Genomic DNA, 24,555 nt, shown 5'->3' on the forward strand with positions numbered 1-24,555 from the left:
TTGTTAAATCACCAGCCGCAACTATGATGACCTAGACGTTTCCACGACAGTCGGTTCTACGTTACCGAAACGACCCGGATTTATATCCGGCCAAGGACTGTCACTCCAGCAGCATTGCCTGGATGTAAGTATGGGGAATGTTTATGCTGCTACAATAACAACAACATGCTGACCTAGGATGATATTGTCGCGACGAGAGCTGGCTGGTGTAGGTTGAAACCGTCGTGCGACGCATACTTTTAAATCTTTTCAGGTTTGCCTCGCCTTTCGCTTTACAAAAATTATGACTAAACTGTAATGCTAGAGGTTAGTTGACAAATCAGCTCTTAATTACAGGTTTTGCGTAAATGCAAAAAAAGGGGGAAAAGTGAAAGCTTCCAAAACTTTCAAAGCACATTTTGGGAATACACCTTTTTGCAACTTCTTAAACAATTGCGAAAACTAGTGTGAAATGTCACCTAGACAACGAGCATAAACTTTAAATGTTTTTATCGATACTTTACGAGATATCAATCACTTCAGCCATCTGCCGAGAAAATAATAGTTTTCTTGTTCCAGAAAGTAATACCTATAATCCTTCTAGTCGAATCAACCCATTAGTGTACCCTACTTCAATTACAAATTTGGAGCTGCCATTAACATTTTCTAAGTATTGCTTGTTGTTATTCATTAAGTTCGATTTTTCTGCGATGTTAAGAGTAAAAAAAGTTACGAGAGACTTTCCAAGGTGATAGCGATTTCACTTCTTTCACTTTGTTCCCACTCTATCGGAAAATCCATTTTCCTGTGCTCACCATTCGATGAAATTGAGGACAACGATAGATGTCGTCTTCGCACTAAGCAGGCAACTGTAAGCTGCTAGAATAACAAGCTTTTTAAAGCTCTTTTTGCCACCAATTATTCTTGTAAGCTCTTGAGGCTCGCAAAAAGTATCTTTCATACAAATTCTAGACAGTTTTCTCCCTAAGCTCGAAAAGTTTCAAAGGTTTCGGCTGTCAAAGGCTTTTATTAAAGACTAATCCTTCATTGGGCTCCAGGGTCTGGCCAGACTGGCTTTTTCCACTTTGGACGTGAATTTAACATACATATTTCAATTATAGCGAACGACTTGATCTTCCAGGTAGCTTCCTAAATTGTATGGATATATATATATATATATATATAATTGGCGCGTACACCCTTTTTGGGTGTTTGGCCGAGCTCCTCCTCCTATTTGTGGTGTGCGTCTTAATGTTGTTCCATAAATGGAGAGACCTACAGTTTTAAGCCGACTCCGAACGGCAGATACTTTTATGAGGAGCTTTTTCATGGCAGAAATACACTCGGAGGTTTGCCATTGCCTGCCGAGGGGCAACCGCTATTAGAAAACGGTTTTTATTAATTTTGGTTTCACCGAGATTCGAAGCAACGTTCTCTCTGGGAATTGCGAATGGTAGTCACGCACCAACCCATTCGGCTACGGCGGCCGAATAACTTTTTAACAAGTCGGAAAAAGGTCAGACCCGGCTGCTCAGAACTTAAAAAAGGTGTCCAAGGGAGGCTTAAGGGAATTTCCTTTTTAGTTAATTCAACGACAACTATCTAGCGTGGCTTCTATTTGTTGATGAATTCATATTTTGCATTTTCAAAATTGCTTTTTGTCTTCTAATATTCCCTTGTTCGAATGTTACAAATGCGCTAAGTTCTTACCGTAACAACCCTCGCAACTTTATTATAAACACATACTACTACATATTAGTAAATTATACAAGTAAGTCTAGTTTCATAAATTTTTCTCCGCCACTGATTGTTACATAACTGTATTGCGGGCTGCATTTAAAGGTCATCACTGTGGTATTGCACAACAGTCGAACTCACATAATCATAGATGTATGTATGTATGGATATGTGTAATATTTAGCGGGAAATTGTTGGCATGCACAATTCGGGCCATCGAATGCCACACCCCACACAGCTGCCATGACATTGAACTAGAACTGTGGGCGAACCACAGCTGAAATGCAGTTTTGTGGTTTGGAAGTTGGCATTAGGCTTCACACACATTAGTATATAGGTATGTATATGCATGCAGGTACAAGGTCCTTCAAGTTGGAGTTTCTTTCCATCACATATTTTGGATGGGAGTTCATTATCTGTTTATTTGACATACATACATTTATAGTAGTGGGTCCCCTCGAAGGTGCGGTAGTTCTTGATGATAAAAAAATGTCGAACATTATTGCAGGCTCTGTTGAACAATAATAAGCACTGGAAATACCTTTTGGCGAAATAACGAATCCTCATAGATCTACAATTTCCATAGATAATTTTAATTATTTTTATGCAATTCTCGAGTAAAATCGGAACTTCTTTTATTAAGTTGCAGATTTTCTAATTAACATCGAATTGAGGCTGCTGTTCCTAACAAAACATTGCTAAAAACGAAATTTGAGCTTAAAAGACCCTGTTCATATGCCTTTGCTTATATACTTATATAGTGTGTATGTGCAAGCAATTTTCACATTTACTATTGTATATGCCAAGCGAGTGTATTATTTATCTACATATAAATATGTTTACTAGTGCTTTTGTGGGTCGAAGGCGTCAAAATTAGTGGTTGTATTTATTTATTTTTATTGCGTTTTGTTTTTATAGGCGTATGTTTTTGTGTTATTGTTATTCGCTTATAAAGCTTTGTTAACCGCAATTTATTTTATTTTTTGTATCAATTAACAGGGCAAGACTTCATTAGTAGTCGATAATTTCCAACTATAGAATTAAAATAAGTTAAATACCTTAAGTTTATCCAGCTTCCTACTGCGATAAATATTCTAATAAAAACACTTTGGTTGTTCGAAGGAGCCTTTGAAAATTTCGGGGAACATACATACATTTGTAGGAAAAAAATATTGCTCGATAATCTTGGCTTTAAGCCTGACCAGGTTATATGCGACATGCTGTTATGTTGTTGTTGTAGCAGCATAAACATTCCCCATACTTACATACGGGCAATGCTGCTGGAGTGACAGTCCTTGGCCGGATATAAATCCGGGTCGTTTCGGTAACGTAGAACTGACTGTCGAAGGAACAACAATTAAAAAATAGTTAGCTATGGCTAAATAAAAAAATAAAAATTTTTCAGTGAAGTATCAACTTTTTTATTAATTTTTTTCTAATTAATTCTTTTTAAGTGTTTCTTGTAATTTATAATTTTTTTTCAATCGTTAAAACACAAATTTCTAAAATGATTTTAAGCCAAATATATTTCAAAGCTTTAACAGTAGCAGGCTGACACCTTTTTATGCAACAAATATTCTTATAGATGTATAAAAAAAAAAAAAATTTTTATAAAACTCTATAATGACGGCATCAAAGAAAATTAATTTAAAAAGTGGGGGAAGTATTCGGGATTTTTAAAATTGGAAATTATATTTCAATAATTGCTTCAGAAACAACGTCTTTCCATTTAACCGAACTGATCCCTATCTAAACGTGACTGGTTACAGCTACATGGCTACTATATAAATGTATTTAGATATACTCGTACTTGGCACAATGACGTTTTAAAAGTATACATTTACATATGCATACATATAAAATTTTTATAATAAACAAAACAATTAGTTTTTTCGAAGGAATTTTACTGATAAACAAGACATGCAAAATTGTTGTATTTTCCCAATCGCTAAAACTGATGAATTCATTAAACAACACAGACAAAAAGTGCTATACGGGCGTTCGTGCCTTATTCAAGTTTCTTTTATTTATAAAAAAAACGATGATTTTCCTGAAATCTATGTAAAAAATGAGACTTTAGAAAATGTGTTGATATTTGGAAAAAGTTCCATTTTTAGCATAAAGCGCATATGGAGGTTACTTCTTTAATCTTATTCAGGTTAAACTCTTTGTGTTGGAACACTTCGCAGTTCAAATAATTTAAGAGATTTCTAACAAGACTCAAAACTTGGATTTAGTATATGACCACTTAAGATATGAAAATATTTTGTCGAATGGAAAGAAAATATAGGCAATACTGTTCTTTTTATTTCTTTAGTATTGGGAGGATTTGGTAATTGATTAATTGATATCGCGCCGATCACTGGTCGCATAGTGCCGGATTGGAATATTTGCTTCCCGAAAAAATATTGGAGTATTTGCTATAGCATGCCCCAGAAGGCACTGAGTTCATCCCAGCATGATAGGTTATCAGGTTTGGCCATTAGCTATGGTGAAAAACGAAATGGAGCGAGTAACTTCTGAGTTTTTCAAAATCGTTGAGAGTCGTTAACGGTCTGATCTTGGCCAGGCCTCTGAAATCTTCATCAGGGAGTTCGTCTGAGAACTGAGAGTCGGTATATAAAAGTTCGTCAAAACAATTTTAAGTAAACTATAGTTGTTACAAAAAAAGAAGTAAAGCTTTTAATTTTATTATATTCAATATATAATTCGTGGAAGGGTTGGAATTTTCTTGTTCTTTTCTCATATGAAATGTGCAACATAGCAACATTTTCAATAATGCTGCCGTATGATAAGTTGACATTTTTTTCGAGAAAAGAAAACACTATAAGAAAGAAATGAGGCATACTGCCACTCTTCTCTTTTTTAACGCATAAAATCTTCAGTATTATAGGATAAAGTGACTTGGTTTTGTTTATATATTTTTTTGCTGTTTGTTATATGAGGTTCGTCGCCTTATAATCGTCGATGAAAGAAATACATTTTTATAAATTGGTGCATATGTATGTGTTTGTACAGTAATAAAAACTTTAACACCTGTAAAATATCTGTTTACATTTTTTGGCGTTAAATATATTTATCATTCTTCGAGTCGCATTTGTGTAATGCCGAAATTAAGTGGTGAATTTTATATGACTAACTGCATACTTAGAGTAGCACTTAAAGGTAAATGCGCATTCAGAGCTAAGCATGAATGTAGATTATCGCTACTTTTTGACACGAATCTAAACTTTTCTTCCATATTTGTCATATGCCATATCATTTACGAAACTTAAATAAACAGGCATTTACACGTTCACAAAATAATGCAGAGTGGCAGTCAAAATACAAACAAATACAAACAGTGCCACTTATTGCAAAGTTTAGACTATTTTTTGTTTTTGTTTAAATGTAGTTCATACTACAAAAAACCATATAATTCAAAGCTTGAAATTTTGTACAAAATTTAAGAAAATGCAAAACCTTTTCATGAAAGTTTCAAGCTTTTTAGTCGGAATGTTTAGAAAAATTCTGAATTTTCATTTTTTTACTCCTTTGAATTTTAGTATAATATAATATTTTGCATTTCTGTACATATCATCTGCATTTATGTATATTATTCATTGCATTTGTATTTGCATATTTATTTCTCTACATCTATTTACATGCATGTGTACATATATATGTATGTATCTATGTAAATAAATTTTTTATCATCAACAACAAAGAAAAATGCTGCTTTTTATTGCTGCTTGGCTGATATGCCAAAAGCACACAAAAATTCCCATTTCAGTACAGAAACTCAGCACTCGATTTATATACATACTTACATCTGTAAATTTAAGCTAAAAAAATAAAATTTTATTTTTATATGTACATACATAGGTTTACATTTTATTTAATAAGCAAGTAACGTGGTTTTTACCCAACCCGTACATTTTTTTCTTACTTCAATTATTATCTTTGCTTGTGTTGATTTGGTTTTGTGCTCACCCACTACAATTCCTCTTTATTTGATTTACTTTAATTTTATTCGTTTTACATAGGTGCGTATGTGTGTATGTAGGTATGTATGCAGGTATTTGTATCAGTTTCAATAAGTAAATTTGTGTTGTACTTTCTATAGATAGTTATCACAGTTGTCCAGAAGTACAGGCTATTCAAAGTTTCGTCTACTCCTAAGATAAGATAAAAAGTAGGAAATGCAAAATAATGCACTTAGTTAAATGTTATCTTCAGATTTAATGTTGTGTTATGTCTTATATCTGTTATGCCTCGAAACGCTGTAATGAATTAGGCTGAGCACACGCGGTATCAGGTACAATGCAAGGGTGCTCAACAAACATAATCGTGCATGAGTCCAGGTGTAGTTAAACTGGGACTCAATATTTAAAATTGGCTTTATTTTCTTTGCTCCCATAGTCAATTTGGTACTATGTTTATATATAAAATATATATGTTTATTAGGCCGGGTCGATTTGTGGGGAGGCAAAAAAATCGCCCATTGCTCTGTGAAAATCATATTCTAGGGATCAAAATAAGAAACTTTGCCGAAGGAACCATACCTCTAAAACAAATTCGGATGTCCCCCAATTTGGGTCGAACTTTTTAGTTTCTTTTCTATAACTCACTTGAAATTAATTTTTTCATTTACATATGTTCTGACTAAATAAATTTCTTAAGAGAAAAAATAGATATTATTATAAATAAATAATAAATATTATTATAAATAAATAAAAATAAAGAAAAAACATAGCCATTTAGCTGATTTTTTCATGTAAAGGCCAAAAATGGTGATATTTTGAAATTGGGGGACATGAGAATTCGTTTTAGAGGTATGGTTCCTTCGGCAAAGTTTCTTATTTTGATCCCTAGAATACGATTTTCACAGAGCAATGAGCGATTTTTAAATCGACCCGCCCTAATGTTTATTATAAAAGGCGTCTTCGATTCGCCAAGCGTTAGCAAGTGGCGAATAGATGAAGCAACTGGTTGAGTTTTGGTAGCGCTGAACAAGAGCTGTCAAACTTTACATTTGTTTGGAAACACTTAATGAATACTCGTATTAGTAGCGTTCATACAGGTAAACATTTATTACTTCAACTCCTGCCAACTCCCTTCTAGTGCTTCTCAGTGTTGTTATAGACCAAAAACTAACAATTTATTTATTTATTACTACAGTTAATGGTACAGACATTATGGAAAATTACAAATACAGTCTGTGTCAGAAAAAAGGAACCGCGATTATTCATGCAGTAAGAAAGATATATATTTAAAATTTTTTTGTGTGTGTGTACAAAACTACAATATGAGTCGCAATTACTTAGTAAGCCGTGTAGTCTTCATCGTTGACGAGTATAGTCTGGAATGTTCTCCATGCTTTGAGCCAGCTTTTCTGCGTAGCTCGCCGACAAATAGAACTAGATTTTGCGAACTTGACGCACGAATTGGTTTAAATCATGAACTGGCTTTCCGGCAAAATGCGTTTTCATAGTTCCCCACACATTTTCAATGGGGTTGGCGTCTGGGGACTGGGAAGGTCAGTCCAATACTGTGACACCATGTTCTTGTTTTGTTGTGTCTCAATGTGTTATTCTGAGAATAGTGGTTTTGATGATGTGGGACGGTAGGAAATGTTCGCCACCTCCTTCAATCGTCGTTCGATGGTGTTGATACTCACAAGAACTAATCATGTTTGTCGTAGTATCAAAAAAGGGCTCCGCTTAAAAAGTTGGATGATCACTTTATCCTGCTTTTTTGTCGTCACTCGCTTCAAGCCGCAGTCGGAAAAGTCATACAAGTTTTTGTACAATTTATACCACTGATTCCACATCCCAAAAACCTTTTTTGATTTTTCAATCACTTTTGCAGCCGCGGCGTAAGATAATTTCGGGCCTTTCGAATGCGTGCATAAAAATACCGTCTCAAAACGCTTCGCGTACTTCTCACTCATTTTTTTTTGGTTGCGTTTATGGAAAAGTTTCGAACGACACTAACCTGAGTTAACACTGGCGTCGTAGCCCTTGAGTGGGACTATTATGCAGCAAAAAGCAGACTGAAATATATCTTGAAGTTACAAGAAAAAAACCGGTTCTTTTCTTTTGACACAGACTGTATATTTTTTTTCTTAGTATAATGCGCTTAAGGATAAATTCCAATAACATTATACTAAATTATTACACAATAAATAGTGCTTCAATCTATTATAGAGTATTGATTTTGAATCCGACAAGCCCAGTTCTAAAAAATGCGAAAAATAATTGAACTCTGACAAAGCTCTATTAATTGGAGCATTAGCATTGTGAAGTGTTTTATATAAAAGCCTATACGAAAAGTATCGAAACTGCGAAGGTTTCTACATGGCACAATTAACCCAAGAAGAGACGAGTAGTCAATTTTACCCGAAAGAATGTCGAGCAGGAATGAAAGAGGCAAGAGAGATCGTCTGTTATTTAATGTTTATAAGCCAATTATGATACTTGACAACGAGAATTATAAGATGGCATTGGTTCAGAAAAATTTAAGGAGTGCAAAGCAAAATGTAGGAATATTTTCTGCACTCTCTCGCAAGCGATTTATATGAACAGCGTCACACACTCGAGCTTGACTTGTTTACAGTAGCACAGAAAACAAACTATGTGACATATCACGCTGAAATTTGCCATGTAAGCTTATAACAGTCCTACCAAAAACAAAAAATTTATTTTTGCCATATGTCATCCGCGGACCGTTTTATTGATAACGTCTCGTTCATATTTGAGCAGAAGGTATATGAATATGACGGGCAACACCAAAAGAAAATTTGAAAAGTTGAACGCGGTCTAATGAAACTCTCTTCAAAGAGAGTTGGCAGCATTGAGAATAAGGAGTTATACCAGTTTTATGAGGTACAGTCATACTCGCTAGCGGCAAATCTTGCTTCAAAACTTTGTTGTTGGTTTCACATGCAAGTTTTTCGTCAAGTGCGCAGTTCCCAGAGATAGCGAGTAGAGAGCTGGCGAATCGAAGGCACCTAAATTTACATTCAAATATTTTTGTTTTCTTATTTACTTTGAAAATTATAAATGTCAGAGAAGCAAAAAGTAAGTTAATTTCGAATAAAGTTATGCATTTAATAATATTTTGATATACACCTGTATTCACAGTAATAATCGCGCCGCATATTGCAAATTGGCTATTTATTTAATTTTTTTATTTGTTTGTATTTTTACTTTTTGTTTTTTAAATATTTCATATATAAATATATATAATTGGGGTGTTTGGCCTAGCTCCTCCTCCTATTTGTTTCACAAATGAAGGGACCTACAGTTTTAAGCCGGCTCCGAACAGCAAACTGTTTTTTATGACAGAAATACATATTTCATACTGCAACAAAAACCATATAACTTAATGATTTGCACTTTGTATGAAATTTCAAAGAATTAAAAAATGTTCATAAGAACTTCAAACTTTCTAATGGGAATTTTCAGAAAATTTTCCTTTAAGCACTTTTATAGCCCACCGAATTTTGAAGTTTATAGTGGCTCGAAATTCGCATTCATTTTTAATAATTTTTGTTGATAAAAACGACTCTGATCTATCTCAATTGGATTCGGGTACTTTAACCATCTTTTATTGTTTATTATATCAAATTCTCTTTTAATATCTTGAAAATGAAACTTTTAAGGTGCAGAAAAAATCGTAAATTCCATTATATTTTAATTGGCTTAAACCCAACTTTAGTATCAGTTTGTGGTATTTAAAATTTATGTCCGTCTCTGAGCTAAGAACCAGCTACTCATTCGACTATTTAAGAGAAACTATGGCTTTTGTTAAATCTCTGTTTAACAAATATAGCACCGGCTCATTTTCGACCACGAGGCGCCAATGAATCAATTTCGTTTCGTTAACAAGTAAAAAAGCTTAAAATAACTTCGTTTTGCTTCAAAGCGGAATTAGCGAAGTGAAATCTAATCGTAAACGTTGAAACGCAACAAACTAAAACCAAAACATACCAATGCTACTGAAATACATACATATGTACAGAACGCATTATCTCTTTGATCGAGTCATGGCTATACCTCAGAAATGTTTCGAGAGCTGGATCAAACGCTGGCGGTATAAGTGCGTTGCAGTTGATGGAGAACACTTTGAAGGCGATAATCTCACTTTTGAGGAATTCTTGTGTTTTGTACTTTCTGAATATATTCCGGGAATTTTTTCACCATGGTGGTATGTTAAAAATATAATAATTTTCCAGCTAACAACATCTCTCCTGAAATCGTGAAGTATTGAGTCAAGGCTTTGCGTTTGTTCTGCCTTATTACTACTTCGCTTTATTATTATTATTTATTTTATTATCATTTGCTCAACTCTTTTCATTTTGCGACACACTCATTACCTCCACTCATCCATGCAAATTGCTGATGCCTTTTCATTGTTAGTGTCAACAGCCTGGTTTTGCATTTCATTGTCATCACCAGCAGTTGCTGCACACCTTATCTGCGTGGGGCTGTGCATACGCCCTTCCGTTTTGCATTTTCGCTATGAAATAAAATTATCGTTTTGCTTTTTGTTGTGCTTTTGATCTGTTTTCATTTCTTCGATTTTCATAAAATTCTGCGGTGCCATTGTTTTATATTTTTTTGCGGTGTATCTTGTCCATGATTCACCAAAGTACGTACTTATATCGACCGTTTCTCGCGATTTCCTTGTAAGTGTGAAACGCAAATTTTACAGGAAATATTTTCTTTTGCTGCCAGTTTCACTTAAAATACGGTGGAGGCTTTGTTTTTTTGGTTTTTTTGGGATCCGTTTTTCATAAATCTTCGTCTGACTGTAGGGGCTGAAACTTTACTTCCGGTGAGAAATTGCCTTTTTCAAGTTTCCAAATTAGGTATTTTGACAATTTTCAATTAAGTGTAAATAACTTAACATTATGACATTTGCAAATTACCATGAAAACACAACAACTGGTTTATTTGAGAATCTAATTTGCAAACGTTTTGTTGCCGGGTTATTTGCACTTAATTGCGAAATCGCTGAATCGTCGTATTAAAGCCACTTGCTATTCAAGTTGAAATGGAGTTTTCTTTGTCTGGCTACTGAATAGACATGCTTCCCAAGATTTTGGTCGCTTCGAGCACAGTCTTGCACATTGAAATAGGAAAGTGGGGTCCAATTCCAACCTTTCTTATTCTTTAACAACTTCTGCAGAACGATCTTGGGCCATTGGTTCAATAGCTTAGTGCTTAGTGAAAAATCTGGATGGCCGAAATTTTCCAAGTACTTAGGTAATATTGCGTACTTGTTCAGCGCTCGAACTTATTTTGGCCACGACGGATCTTCTAAGGTAACAAAATCTCAGCTCTCGAATGTCGTGGGTGCCCTTTCAGCAGACTGTGCCCAAGGTATGCATACTGTGAGACTCGGCAGTTGATTAGATATTGGATTTCTTCAGAAGGAGGCGAATTTTATTGATATTACCATTATGTAAGCATAAACAAAGGAAAAGGTGAAATAAAAAAATGATAAAAAAATTAATAATAAAAATTAATTAATAAAAAATAAAATAAATTAAAAAAAAGTGAAATACAATAAATTAAATAAATAAATAAGATAAAATAAAGAATAAATTTAAAAAAAAGTAGGTAAAAAAAGCTTTATTAAAAAAAAATTAATTAAAAAAAACAAATTAAAAAAAGTAATAACATAAAAGTAATAAAGTAAAATTAATGATATGAGAATATTTTAATATAAACAAATAAATCAATAAGTAAATAAATAAAAGAAGTAAAAAAAATAAAACAAAAAAAAAAAAATTAAAAAAATGCAAAAATATAAAAAAATACAAAAATTATTAAAAATATCGCAGAGTCTTGTTCGAACGTGTTCTTTATTTGAACAACCAGGAAGTGAGAAAAAAATGTGTGTTTAATGAATTGACATAAATGACATTTAAGTCTAAGTAATATGGGTGATGCCAGATTTGTGATACATTATCCATTTCAACACTTTCCCTCAAATCTGACATCGCTTACAAATTTATTTTATAAATACTCAAGTGTGTTAAATTAGTAATTAAATTAAGTACATATTCCCGAAATATTAATCTTAAATCAGTTTCATTCCGAGATTTTGTATACAATGAATGTGCTTGGTTGCTGACAAACTTTTTGTCAAAACGTCCGCTGGCATCTCTTCAGTGCTAACATATTTTATAATAATGTCTTTTCTTTCAACAGCTTCACGAACAAAGTGATGACGTATATCGACGTGTTTGGTGCGGTTATGGAAAATCGGATTTTTGCTTAGCTTACCGGCGCCTTGGTTGTCATTGTAGATGATTACTGTTCTGTCTTCGCCGGTTATTTCTCTGACTAACCTCTTCAGGTGTATTGCTTCTTTGGTTGAATCAGAAAGCGCCATGTACTCAGCTTCGGTGCTTGACATAGCCACTGTACGCTGTTTTCTGGACTCCCAACTTATTGCTCCGTTCGCTAATTTAAATGTGAACCCGGTATATGATCTTCTGTCGTCAATATTTGACCCCCAATCGGCATCGGCGAATCCTTCTAAGGTGCTGTTTTTGGTTGAAGTGAAAGTCATTCCAAGATTTGGTGTACCTTTTAAATAGCGCAATACTCGCTTTGCTGCCACCCAGTGTGCACTTCCGTAGTTGGTGTTAAATTGACTCAATACGCTTACGATGTGTGCGATGTCTGGCCTTGTTGAAACAGCCAAGTACATTAGTGAGCCAACTAGATTCTGGAATGGCAGTTTGCTTGCAGAATTACGTTCTTCTTCGGTTTTCGGAGACATTGCCTTAGACAGCTTTATGCTTGCGTTTGCAGGTGTGGCGACCGGTTTGCATTCTTCCATGTTAAATTTTTTCAGTAATTGACTTACGTATTTCGATTGACACATTGTAATAGTTTTTGTGTTTATACATTGATTAAATTCAATCCCGAGGCAAAACTTTATCGGGCCTAAATCCTTCATTTCAAAAGTAGATGCCAGTTCATTTTTTATTTCTTCTAATTTTTGCTTGTTGTTCGACGCTACGATTATATCGTCAACATATATGGCAATAAGAGCAATAGTGCTTTTGCTTCTGTACATATATAAACACGGATCACATTTCGATGCTGTCATGTTCATATTTTGTAGCTTCTGATCTAGCTTTTGGTACCACAATCTACCCGACTGCTTTAAGCCATAGATTGCTTTTTTCAATAAACAGGCGTTGTCTCTCGTGTATTGAGATGCTTCAGCATCGCTCAATATCTCACGCAAATCGCTGGGCAAAGTCATGTATATTTCGTTTTCTACAGTTCCGTTTAAATATGCGCTTACAAAATCGAGCTGGTGGACCTCTAAACCCATTTCTGCTGAAAAAGCCATTAGCAGCCGTATGGTGTTTAGCCTAGCGACAGGTGCAAAGGTTTCATTATAATCAATTCCAGCCCTTTGAGTGAATCCTTTTGCTACCAGTCTAGCTTTTCTGGTGTCAACACTGCCATCTGATTTGTATTTAGTTCGAAAAGCCCACTTAGATTGGACAATCTTCTTCCCAACCGGTCGATCTACGATTTCCCAAGTATTATTTGACATAAGCGTTCGGTATTCTTTTATCATGGCTTTCTTCCATTCGGTTGCTTCAGGACTTGAGAGGGCTTCTTTACTGGTTTCTGGGTCGGTACTATGGGCTAATGCTGTACTGTGATGTTCATCTTCGAGAACCGCTTCCGGATCACTGGTAGAATTTTCGTCGCTTGATGACATTTCGAAAACTGGTACCATATTGTATTCTAACCGTGGTCTACCGCGGGACTTAATCTTAATTTTCTTTCGGCGGCCTCTACCTCGTTTAAGAGCTCGTGGCGCTTGAACGCCCAAATCTCCAGTTGTTTGGGGTTGTTGTTGTTGGTTTTCGGGAAAATTTACTGGTGCCTTTTCTTTCGTTTGTTCTAACAGCGAATGTATTTCGATGTCTTTCGTTAAAAATTCTTCGTATGTGTCTATATTCTGTTGCGGGACAAACACGACGTCTCTACTTCGACGTATTTTTCTGGCTACGGGGTCCCAAAGGCGGTAACCCTTCGACGTGTCGCAATAACCTACAAATATGCATTTTATGGACTTCGAATTGAATTTACACTTACTTGCACTTTTGTCTAACATGTACGCTGTGCAACCGAACTTTTGTAAATAGCTGACATGTGGAGTCCTTCCCATCCATATTTGGTAGGGAACTTCACCATTTAAACTTTGTGATGGACAGCGATTGCGTAAATAGTTTGCGGTATTGATAGCTTCTGCCCAATATGCTGGAGGAAGGCCCGATTGTATGAGCATGCATCTGGCCATTTCTACGATGGTTCGGTTTTTCCGTTCGGCCACTCCATTTTGCTGTGGAGTGTATTCGATAGTAAACTCTTGTCGTATACCTTCGGCTTTGAGGAAACTTCTCATAGCATTGCTTGTGTATTCAGTTCCATTGTCACTTCGCAGACATTTAATTTTCTTGCCAGATTGATTTTCCATTAAACGTTTATATTCTTTGAATTTTTCTAAAACTTCGCTTTTATGTTTTAGAAAGTAAATTTCGCACCACCGACTCTTGTCATCAATGAATGTGAGAAAGTAACGTGAGCCAGCAAAAGATTGCGTTTTCATCGGCCCGCATACGTCACTGTGTACTAACTCTAAAACATCCATGGCTTCACGAGTCGACTTCTGGAATGGTTTCTGTGTCTGCTTTCCCTGAATACAAGTACTGCATGAAGTTAAGTTTGTTTTCGTATTTGCGTTTATTCCAAAAACTTTTTTCTTGTCAATAACTGCCTTTAGATCTTTTTCGTTTAAATGGCCAAAAGCTTCGTGCCAATCTTGAAGTGATGTTGGTTTCATGTTGGCGATGGCTGTAAATTCAAAGGGTTCTTCAACGTAATAAAGATTCTCTTTCCGCTCCGCAACGAAGATTCTTGCGCCTGTCGAAGCATTTTTGACAATAGCTTTGTTTCCGGCAAATGTCACTTCAAGACCATGCTGAGTCATTTTTGGCACTGACAACAAATTTGTTCGGAGGTCCGGCACATACAATGTTTCGTTAAGTGTAACATTACAACCGGTATTCGATTTGATTTCCACTATTCCGCGCCCTTCTATTTTCGTAAAGCTCTCATTCGCTAACGCTAACGTTTTGCCGTTTAAGGTTTTAAAATGTCGAAATTTTTCACGCAATGCACACATGTGCGACGATGCCCCTGAATCTAGACACCATCTGCCACTCATATTTACGCTGCTTGCACCTAAAACGATTTCTTCAACTTTGCACGACGAATAGTTTTGTTCTTGCCTCTGTTGTGGCTTTCTGTGCTTGAAATTTTTGGATTTACAATCTCTTGCTTTGTGGCCTATCTTTCCGCATGTGTGACAAGCGTATTTGAAAGATTGTTTCTGTTGATCTTCCCTTGCTGTGTTTGGTGGTCGACCTCTGCTTTTATTTAAGTTACGTCTATTCGCATACAATACGTCTTCGGGATCTGCTTCTTCATTTCGTTTCCGTGCTTCGAACTCCTCCAATAATTTCACTTTCAGCATTTCTAGTTTCGGTAGTTTTTCTTGCGTCTCAATTGCAATTCTGAACGTTTCGTATTCGTTAGGAATGCTATACAATAGCAGGATGGTCAATAGTTCATCTATGACGACCATATCCATTTCTACAAGCTTATCAACAATGTCGAAAAATTTTCGCAAATGTTCGTGCATATCATCACCGGGTGTCATTTTGTGCAATATAAGCGATTTGAGCAACATTGCTTGACGTGCTGGTCCGCGGGATTGATATACCGAATGCAGTTTATCCCAAATATCCTTCGATGTACGACATTGTTTAATTTGCTGTAATTCGGTTGGAGAGATTGATAATATCAAATCTGACCTCGCTTTGGCATCGCTATCTATCCATTCGTTCACTGCTTCGGGTGGCGCTTCTGGTTTTATACAGCTGCCATTCACGTATTTCCACGTCCCATTTTTTATTAAAATGGCCTCAACCTGTATTTTCCAGGTATCAAAATTTTCCTTATTCAGACGTTCAATATTAATTGCCGAAAAACTCATTTTTCAGTTTGCACTTCACTTTTTTTTCGTTTCTATGGATTTCTATTTTCTTCTGTTGTCAAGATATTTTCTTTGTTTCGCAGTTGTGGTTAAATGGGAACTATCCAGGCGCAGTGGAAGCGTGCTGGGCCCATAACCTATTAAAAATATCGCAGAGTCTTGTTCGAACGTGTTCTTTATTTGAACAACCAGGAAGTGAGAAAAAAATGTGTGTTTAATGAATTGACATAAATGACATTTAAGTCTAAGTAATATGGGTGATGCCAGATTTGTGATACATTATCCATTTCAACAAAAATATATTATAAAAAAACCAAAAAGAAATGTAATGAAGTAAAGAAAAAGAGATAATAAAATTTAAAATGAAATATAATATTTTAATATAAATCGATAAAAAGTTAAATAATAGTGAAATATGTAACACAAAAATAAATACAAATATAATAAAATGAATAAATAAAAAGGTAATAAAATAAAGTAAAAAAAAGTAATTAATTAAAAAAAAGTAGATCTAAACAATATACAAAACAAAACAGAATATTTTAATATAAATAAATATATCAATAAGTAAATAAATAAATATGTAAATAATAGTCAAATAAATTGCAATAAAATAAAGTAAAATAAAATAAATGAATAAATCTAAATAAAACAAAACAAAAAGTAAATAAAATAAATTAAAAAAACAAATTAAAAAAACAAATTAAAAAAAAAAATTAAAAAAAATGGAAAAAATTAAAAAAATATAAAAAAATGAAAAAAATAAAAAAAAAATATAAAAAAATGAAAAAAAAAATATAAAAAAATGAAAAAAAATATAAAAAAATGAAAAGAATACAAAAAATTAAAAAAAACTAATGATATAAAAAAAAGTAGAAAAAAAAAAAAAAATAAACATAAATAAAAAAAGTAATAAAAAAAAAATAAAAAAAGTAATAAAAAAAATTAAAAAAAAAATAAAAAAGTAATACAAAAAAAAACAAATAAATAAATAAATAAATAAGTAAAATGAACGAGTAAATTAAAACAAAAAAAAAAATGAATAAAACAAGTAATACAATATATAAAAAAAAACTAAAAAGTAAAAATAAAAATGTATTATAATAAAGTACAAAAAAATAAATAAAATGAAAAAGTAATAAAGTAAAAAAAAATATAACAAAATGTGAATAAAATATAATATTTTAAAATAAATAATTAAATAAATACAATTATAGTAAAATAAATAACAAAAAAAGAGGTAAAGTCGGTTTACTGACGATAGTTTAACGTGACAACGTCATAAGAAAATATTGATGGAATGATTGCATTTTTCAAAAGAAAATTTTAATTTTATTTGTTTGATAGATATTTTGTATGGATATAGAAAAGGAGGTAAATGGAATCGCAATGGAATAGGTCAAGTTACATTTACACAAACGTGAAAAATGACGAAACATTTACCAAATTCATGAGAGATATGTTCAATTTCGATTGTGCATCAGACGTTAATAAGTCAACAACACAGAGGCACCATCATCGATTTGACTTTTTCGATGTCGAACATTGCCGAATGCGGGGGTCGATTGTGCCTCTTTGTAGTTCGTTCCGCGTTCTCGCTTGCAGTTCAAGCAAGGTAACGACGCATGAGCAAGATAACGACGCATTTTTTGGTGCGTGCAGCCGCCTACATCGAATTATAAGACGTTATCACGTCAAAAATAAATATAAATATATACATAAAAAAAAAATGAGGAAATAAAAATAAATTAAAGCAAAATGAAATAATAAAAAAAAAGGTAAGATAAAGTAAAAAAAAAATAAATCAAAAGATGCAAGAAACAAAAATTCAGTGTAAAATCATCACGTTTCATTTCGAAAACTTGTCTTGCCTTGGTGTGAAGCCTTGAAATACGGGAGTTTGCTAGTCGGCATTAAATTAATCTTGAGCCTAACGTGCATTTTGCGGTGATGAATAGTCAACTATGTACATACATGTACACACACATACACACATAGACATGAACGTACATATTATACATCTGAGAGAAGGGATTATTTACAAGTTTCTATTGGCTTTTTGGTTTATTCGCCTTTGCTTTTGTTTATAACTTCATTTAAAATAAAATCGAATATCTACATTAGCTGGCAGCTCAATTTACTTTAAAGCTTGCAATAACTATTCATACACACACACACACATATGAGGTAAACAAGTCACACTTCAAGCGAATGATATTTATACTTCCATCCATACATATCTACATGCGCTTTGCATTTATCGCCTTTGCGTTTTGCACTACGTGACTCATTGTTTTTACTTTTTGCATTTACCAGCACTTTGTTTGTTTGTTTCTCCAGATAGTCGTTGATGACGATTCGCCTGATTTCAGTGGAAGAAAACCATAGTACAAATTTTTCTGACACTATCGGAACAAATTTGCTTACAATGGAAATCGAGACTTGAGCCATGCTAGTGCTGCTTTTTTTGTTTTTGTTGCAATGATCTTTTATTTATTTTTTCGATATTTCGATATCAATTTCTTGAATTTCACAATTGTAGCATTATTTTGTTCGACAAATTGGATCGACAGTTGTATGTCGCCTGGGAACGGCGGTAAATTTTTTTTTTACCAGAACTGCATTTGCTCCAAATAAATACCTTGCGTTGGCAAGACTTTTACTCTTTGCTCCAGTGAAAAATAATATTACAGGATTACTAAAGTTATTTATTTTCATCAAATTAAAAAAAAAAAATAATTTATTGTGGATTATTCCGTTCTTGGTGATAAGAGAGAGTTTTTGTTCGCGGATTATTCCGTTGAATGATAGCAAAAGCGTTAATGAAGGTAACACAGAAGAGATACTCGTCCCTATAAGACAGGCTGACTAAATACAATTCTAGAGCCCATTTAAAATGGGATTAAGTCGGCCGGTCAACTTTGCTCGCCGTTGATTGGTACGACACAAAAGACGAAGTTATAGGCTTGTCAGAATATTGCCCTTAGAACAGCCACTGAGGTGTGTCACCACATCAACGTGTGGTTTCTTTGTTAAGGAACGTATTAAAATGCTCAGCAAGCAGTTTCTACTGGATTATCACCGCAAATACCACCTCCTTGAGCTGAAATACGAGCTCCAGTAAATGGTGCACCTACCGTTGGACCCGACTTACTAGCGACAATCAATCTGCGACTTCCGTGGATACTCTATTTATACATTCATAAGCATTTGCTCCACGAAGGTTGCTATCGAAGACTAAAAATCGTAGAGCTTAAGTTGTTATCCCACTTATGGAGGATAGACAGCGGTATACCAAAAGTGTGTCAAAAAACAGATACTTCGTTTCTTGTGATACCGTACTCAATAAAAAAGGAAGAAAGAAGGAAAAAAGGATATGGATGGGAGAGTGGGTTACATTTGAGGGTTATGGAAAAGACCGACGAAATTCATCAGGAAACGGAATTCCACCTAGTAGAGTGGAAGTTCAAGTGACTGCAAGATCTATGTATATATTAATTATTATTTCATCAACTGCGCCAGTTGGCTTTATAATCAACTCTTTACCTAAGCTTCAGCAAGCAACCACTTTATTTTCCCTTTCGTAAATACTTAAGTCAATGCAGATAATGAAATATATGAAATATTTCTCTTTCTTTTATTTTCATTATAGCCGCTCAACTCGATGTGAGCTTGGACAAGGCCAACTTACCTGGTACTGCTGCACCATTACCTATTGCTGAGCAAGAGGAAGGTGTAGAAAAACCCAAGCCAAAGACGACAACTGTTCCCAGCACCAGCTCGAGTACCAGCAGCACAACAACAACTACAACGACGACGACAACAACAACAACAACACCAGCACCGACAACACCGACACCAACAACTTCGACCGCAGCACCGACTACCACAACAACACTTGCACCAAATACTACCACGGTAGCGCCAATAACAACAACACCTGCACCAGCCCCATTCCCAGCACCAGAGATCGGCAAATGGAATTCCAGCTGCATTATTTTACACTTCGCCGCACAGTTGAACTTTACTTACGAAACCAAAGGTTAGTAAAAACGTTATTCAATAACAGTTTTTAAGCTGTTACATATAACAAAAACAACAACACGATTTGGAATGATTTTGAAAATACGAAATTTTGTTTTTGTGCATAAATTTACAATGGTTGTTCGTGGAATCCTAACGGACTCTATAAGGAAGTAGAGACGGACTCTACATTTTGTTCACGATAATAAGAGAAATCGATTTGGCCTCATCTTTTCGACTGATTCCACTCTGGGACTGCTAAACGAATTTCATCAAGGTGGAGCCGCGTTTGTGCCTTTGAGATACACCAGGTACCTGCCGCCAGGTTTCTCTACTGTTGGGGTTCGTCTTAAGGTGTTTGTGCTTGTCGTCTGTTCGTAAATACAGTCACCTCTACAGGAGATCTGTCTTGTCTTCTTTGAATAACGCATCCGTTGGACGTTCTAGCTTGGTCGCGTTAGCCTTTCCTCCGGTTTGCGCTCCCATTTCTCTTTCGAGTTCAGCTTGCCTTGCCTTACCAGGTTATCTGGCGATGGGATGACGCCGAGGACATTTGCGAGCTCTTCGTAAAATCTGGCTCTGTGAAAAGTACCGAGATCTACGCTGGCATTCCGGAGAGGTCGAATTATCTGCTAGATTTAAAAGGGTGGATATTTACAAGAATACCACCATGTCCGTTGATAATCTGGGTTAGATAGAAATCTGTTTCACCGTGTTGTCTACTTATCCATTCATCTAGTTTGGGAATCAACTTATATATCCAGCGGCCTTTGGAAGAGTGAACTCAACTATTTTGCCACTTTGCTATCGAGCATGCGCGCTCGCTTATCTTTTCTTCAGTCATCGGTTAGTGTCCACGTGAGTGGTACAGTCGCTTAAGTTCCTCTGCTCGTATATCAAAGGGAACTTTACTCTCTAGAACGCAGATTGCATCATCCGATAATGTTCTGCATTGTCGTTGCTTTGAGCGTCGTATCTGCAACTGCGAGCTCCAATTTAGATTCCATCCAGCATAAGGTCTAGACATTTAGTTCTTTCCGCTATTCAAAGGGTGTTTCTCGCTAGGAATATCTGTTAAAGAAAATGTGTGTTAGTCTCTTACTAAAGAGTGTTAGATTCATTGTCTGTGGATTCACTCCTTGATTGTTACACCAAGCAGATTGTCCGTTGAGAGATCTCAACAGAAAGGTGGAAAGTGTCTACCCGAGATCGACTAAGGCAAGATCTATCAATCAATATCAATAATCAAGTGAAGGAGACTGTTGGAAGCCAGGCTCTAGAGCAGTGGCAAGATTACGTCACCCTGAGGTAGAAATATAATTGAGTACGTTGGTAAACATCGGTTACCCCTCCGTTGAGCACCTGGGTCTGGCTAGACTTATTCGACTTTGGGTGTGAAATTAACATATTTCCATTATAGCTAACAACTTGAGCTTCCAGGAAACTCCCTAAAATTAAAGTTTCTATCGATTTATGGATATAACTGTTTTAAACAAGACGAAAAAAGGCCCAACCGAAGGTTTTAAAAAAGATGTCCAAGTGAGGGTTAACAACTGTGGAACTGTCTTAACAACTATGTAGTTTTAAAAAAATGCAAGGATGCGATATTTAAACCCAATTACAAGATCAACTCTTTATAGAAAAATACGAATATTTAAAACAAAGAAATTGAAATTAGCGCGTTTGGCCTCGGTAAACAAATATTTGCGGTTTTATAAGCCACTCTGCCATAGAGCAAGGATCCGTAGTTTCCGATATGTATAATTGGCACTTGCACCCGTTTTGGGTGTTTGGCCGAGCTCCTCCTCTGTGGCGTGCGTCTTGATGTTGTTCCACAAATGGAGGGACTTACAGTTTTAAGCTGACTCCGAATGGCAAAGGGTTTTTTGTGAGGCAGAAATACACTCGAAGGTTTGTCATTGTCTGCCGAGGAAAAACGTTTTCTCCCATTTGATTTTTCATGCACGGAGCTTCGAAGCTGTGCATTTCCGAACGATAGTCGGCGACCGCTCTGTAGCTCTGGCTTTTATTTGCTTGTTTTGCTCATGTTGTTGTTGTTGTAACATAAATCATTTGACACACATTTGTAGGCAATACTGCTGAAACGTCATTGCTTGACCGGACATAAATCCGGGTCATTCCGGTTATGTCAGATTGACTGCCATGGAGACTTACATCTAAATCATTATTTTACTAATTCTTAATACTTTCTTATTTCTGAATTTATTCTTACAGACAACAAAACTGCTACCCGTCTCTTCAACATCCCCAAGGATGCCAAAGTCGAGGATTCCAACTGCGCTAATATTTCACAATCGATTCACATTATTTGGGGTCCAGCTGACGCCATACACTCGATGGTCTGGCAATTCGATATCGTTAACAAGTCTAGCGAATTAAAGCAGATCTTCTTCAGTCTGCCACTCACCAGCGATCATTTCCCCGACGCCAAGGGTATGTTGCAATATAATTAATTACATTTTCTGCATATACTTTACCACTAATTTGTTTTTGTTTTTACAGATAACCAAACTATTCAGTTGATTCATACTGGCGATGATTTCATCACACCCGCTAAGATGTCCTACCACTGCACACGTGCACAAAAATTCAACCTAACCGAGGTAGTGCTGGACAATACCGTCGTAGGCACCATTACACTGAGCAATGTGCAGGTCGAGGCATTCATCACCGACAAACGTGACACCTTCTCCAATGCCATGGACTGTGATGGCCCCAAGACAATGGACATTGTGCCCATTGCTGTGGGCATTGCCATGGCAGCACTCATACTGATTGTATTGATCTCGTACTTGTGTGCGCGCCGTCGTTCCACATCGCGTGGCTACATGAGCTTCTAAGCGAGACTGTTGGATTACTAAAAAAATCAGCAAGCGAGTGGTGGCGTTAGTGACAGTAATTATGTGTAGACATAGGCGGCAGGCGTTTATTTTTGGGGGGGACTGGCAGGTTTATTCGCAGTAGTGAAAATTTAAAAAAATTGGGTTAATTTGAGAATTTTTTTAGGGAGAGAAACAGTAAAAAGATTGAGTTGCTGAGTTTTGATTTACTTTGTCACGGAACAAACAAAAAGTCAAAAAGAGAAATAGGAAAAAAGGAAATAAATTGTGTGTAAACAGTAAATTAAGATATTCACCAAACAAATATAGTAAACAAATAAAACAAAAAAAATCTCAACACGAACGCGAAAACCAAAAAGGAAGAAACAGATGAGAAAAAAAATCGCTGCAATTAGTAATTTTATTCCAACAGACTTTTAACGAACACTTAGAACAACAGACACCGTAATAAAACATAAAACCGTGTGCAGTTACACAATTATATATTTACAGATATATCAGGCGGATCAAGCAATACTTTAGCTATGCACGTCCGAGCTCTGTGACTTAGAATTTTTTTTTGTTTTTTTTTTGTATATTCTTTATATGATTTTCTTTCTATCTAATATTTTTATAGATCTTACTTCAAACGATTTAGTGCTTTTTTTCTATGTTTATTCAAACTCTACATTTGCAGCTAAATTCTATGTTTAGCAGGAGTGTAAACTACACTCTTTCAAATGCCTTCCTTTCGATAAATGCACTGATACGAACCTAAAAATATATTGTTTATATCCGTACGATAAATGCAATACAACTAAATATTGAAAAAATTAGGTATATGGATTCCATGAAAATTATCACCGATATCAAACAAATGTATATTAATCAGCAATAAACACAACAAACGTGCATATGTTCATATGTTGTTCGTTCCCAAGACAGTTGCGTGCGTCTATGTGACCGGAATGGGCCGGATTTGTCTTCGGATAAGGACTGTAACGTCAGCAGCATTCTCCGAAAAGCTATGGGGGTGTTTTATGCGACTACAACAACAGCAACAACAACAACATATGTATAAATAGTATTTATAATTAATTCTACACTCTATTAAATCATTCTTATTGTTCTACATTTACCTACAAACATATATACTATAAATTTTAAATGATTGGCTAAACCTTGTATGTAATTTACTATTTCTATGTAATATTTGAATATATATTGTAATATTTTTTGATTTCAATGCGAATTACATATAAATATGATAAGTAGTTTCCATTGCATGTGGCTGCATATCGTTTTATATATGTACACAATTTTTTACGCCTGATTAATAAAGATGAAATCGATGAAAATTATTTTTAAACTACATACACAAATACTTGGCATGTAATTTTGTTTTTTTATTATAAAATTTAAACATGGCCTTAAATAAAATGAGGTAACTGAACAAAAAAAAAAAACTTCTAATTAATTTCATACAACATACATCAGGGGTTAGGGGTAGTCAGAATTAAAAAAAAAATTGATGTTTTTTGCATTTTCTTAAAGTATAATATCTTAAAAATTGTGTGAAAATTTGAAATGAATCCGACAAATACTTTTCGAGTTATTCAATAATTAACGAAGGGCGTTCCCGTTAAATGCGTTTTTCTCAAAACTATGTTTTATGAACTGGTGATCACTATAACTTAAAAACCGCTTGGTAGATTTCAATAAAATGTATACTGCTTTTGAAAAACATAAAAACATCGTGACTGATCGAAGGATTTTTTTTTTCAAAAATTTCGATTTTTTTTAAACAATTAATTGTCGGTTTTTTTCTAGAAAATCTGAAAAATATGTCCTGTGGCCACCATATTGTTAATTTTGAAAAAAGAGCCCGATC

The 24,555-nt window shown here is 34.9% G+C and overlaps 1 protein-coding gene across 1 annotated transcript in view; it reads left to right on the plus strand.

Annotated features, from left to right (window-relative positions):
• Window positions 1–24,025, plus strand: part of LOC128865174 (lysosome-associated membrane glycoprotein 1-like) — a 30,795-nt gene extending 6,770 nt beyond the window's left edge. Inside the window, exons 3-5 of the mRNA XM_054105243.1 lie at window positions 19,454–19,843; window positions 22,060–22,278; window positions 22,348–24,025. Of these exons, the coding sequence (XP_053961218.1) occupies window positions 19,454–19,843; window positions 22,060–22,278; window positions 22,348–22,685 (947 nt within the window). The 3' untranslated portion in view covers window positions 22,686–24,025. The remainder of the gene's footprint in view (window positions 1–19,453; window positions 19,844–22,059; window positions 22,279–22,347) is intronic.
• Window positions 24,026–24,555: the final 530 nt, after the last annotated feature.

This window comes from Anastrepha ludens, chromosome 5 (assembly GCF_028408465.1).
Source record: "Anastrepha ludens isolate Willacy chromosome 5, idAnaLude1.1, whole genome shotgun sequence".
NCBI lineage: Eukaryota > Metazoa > Arthropoda > Insecta > Diptera > Tephritidae > Anastrepha > Anastrepha ludens.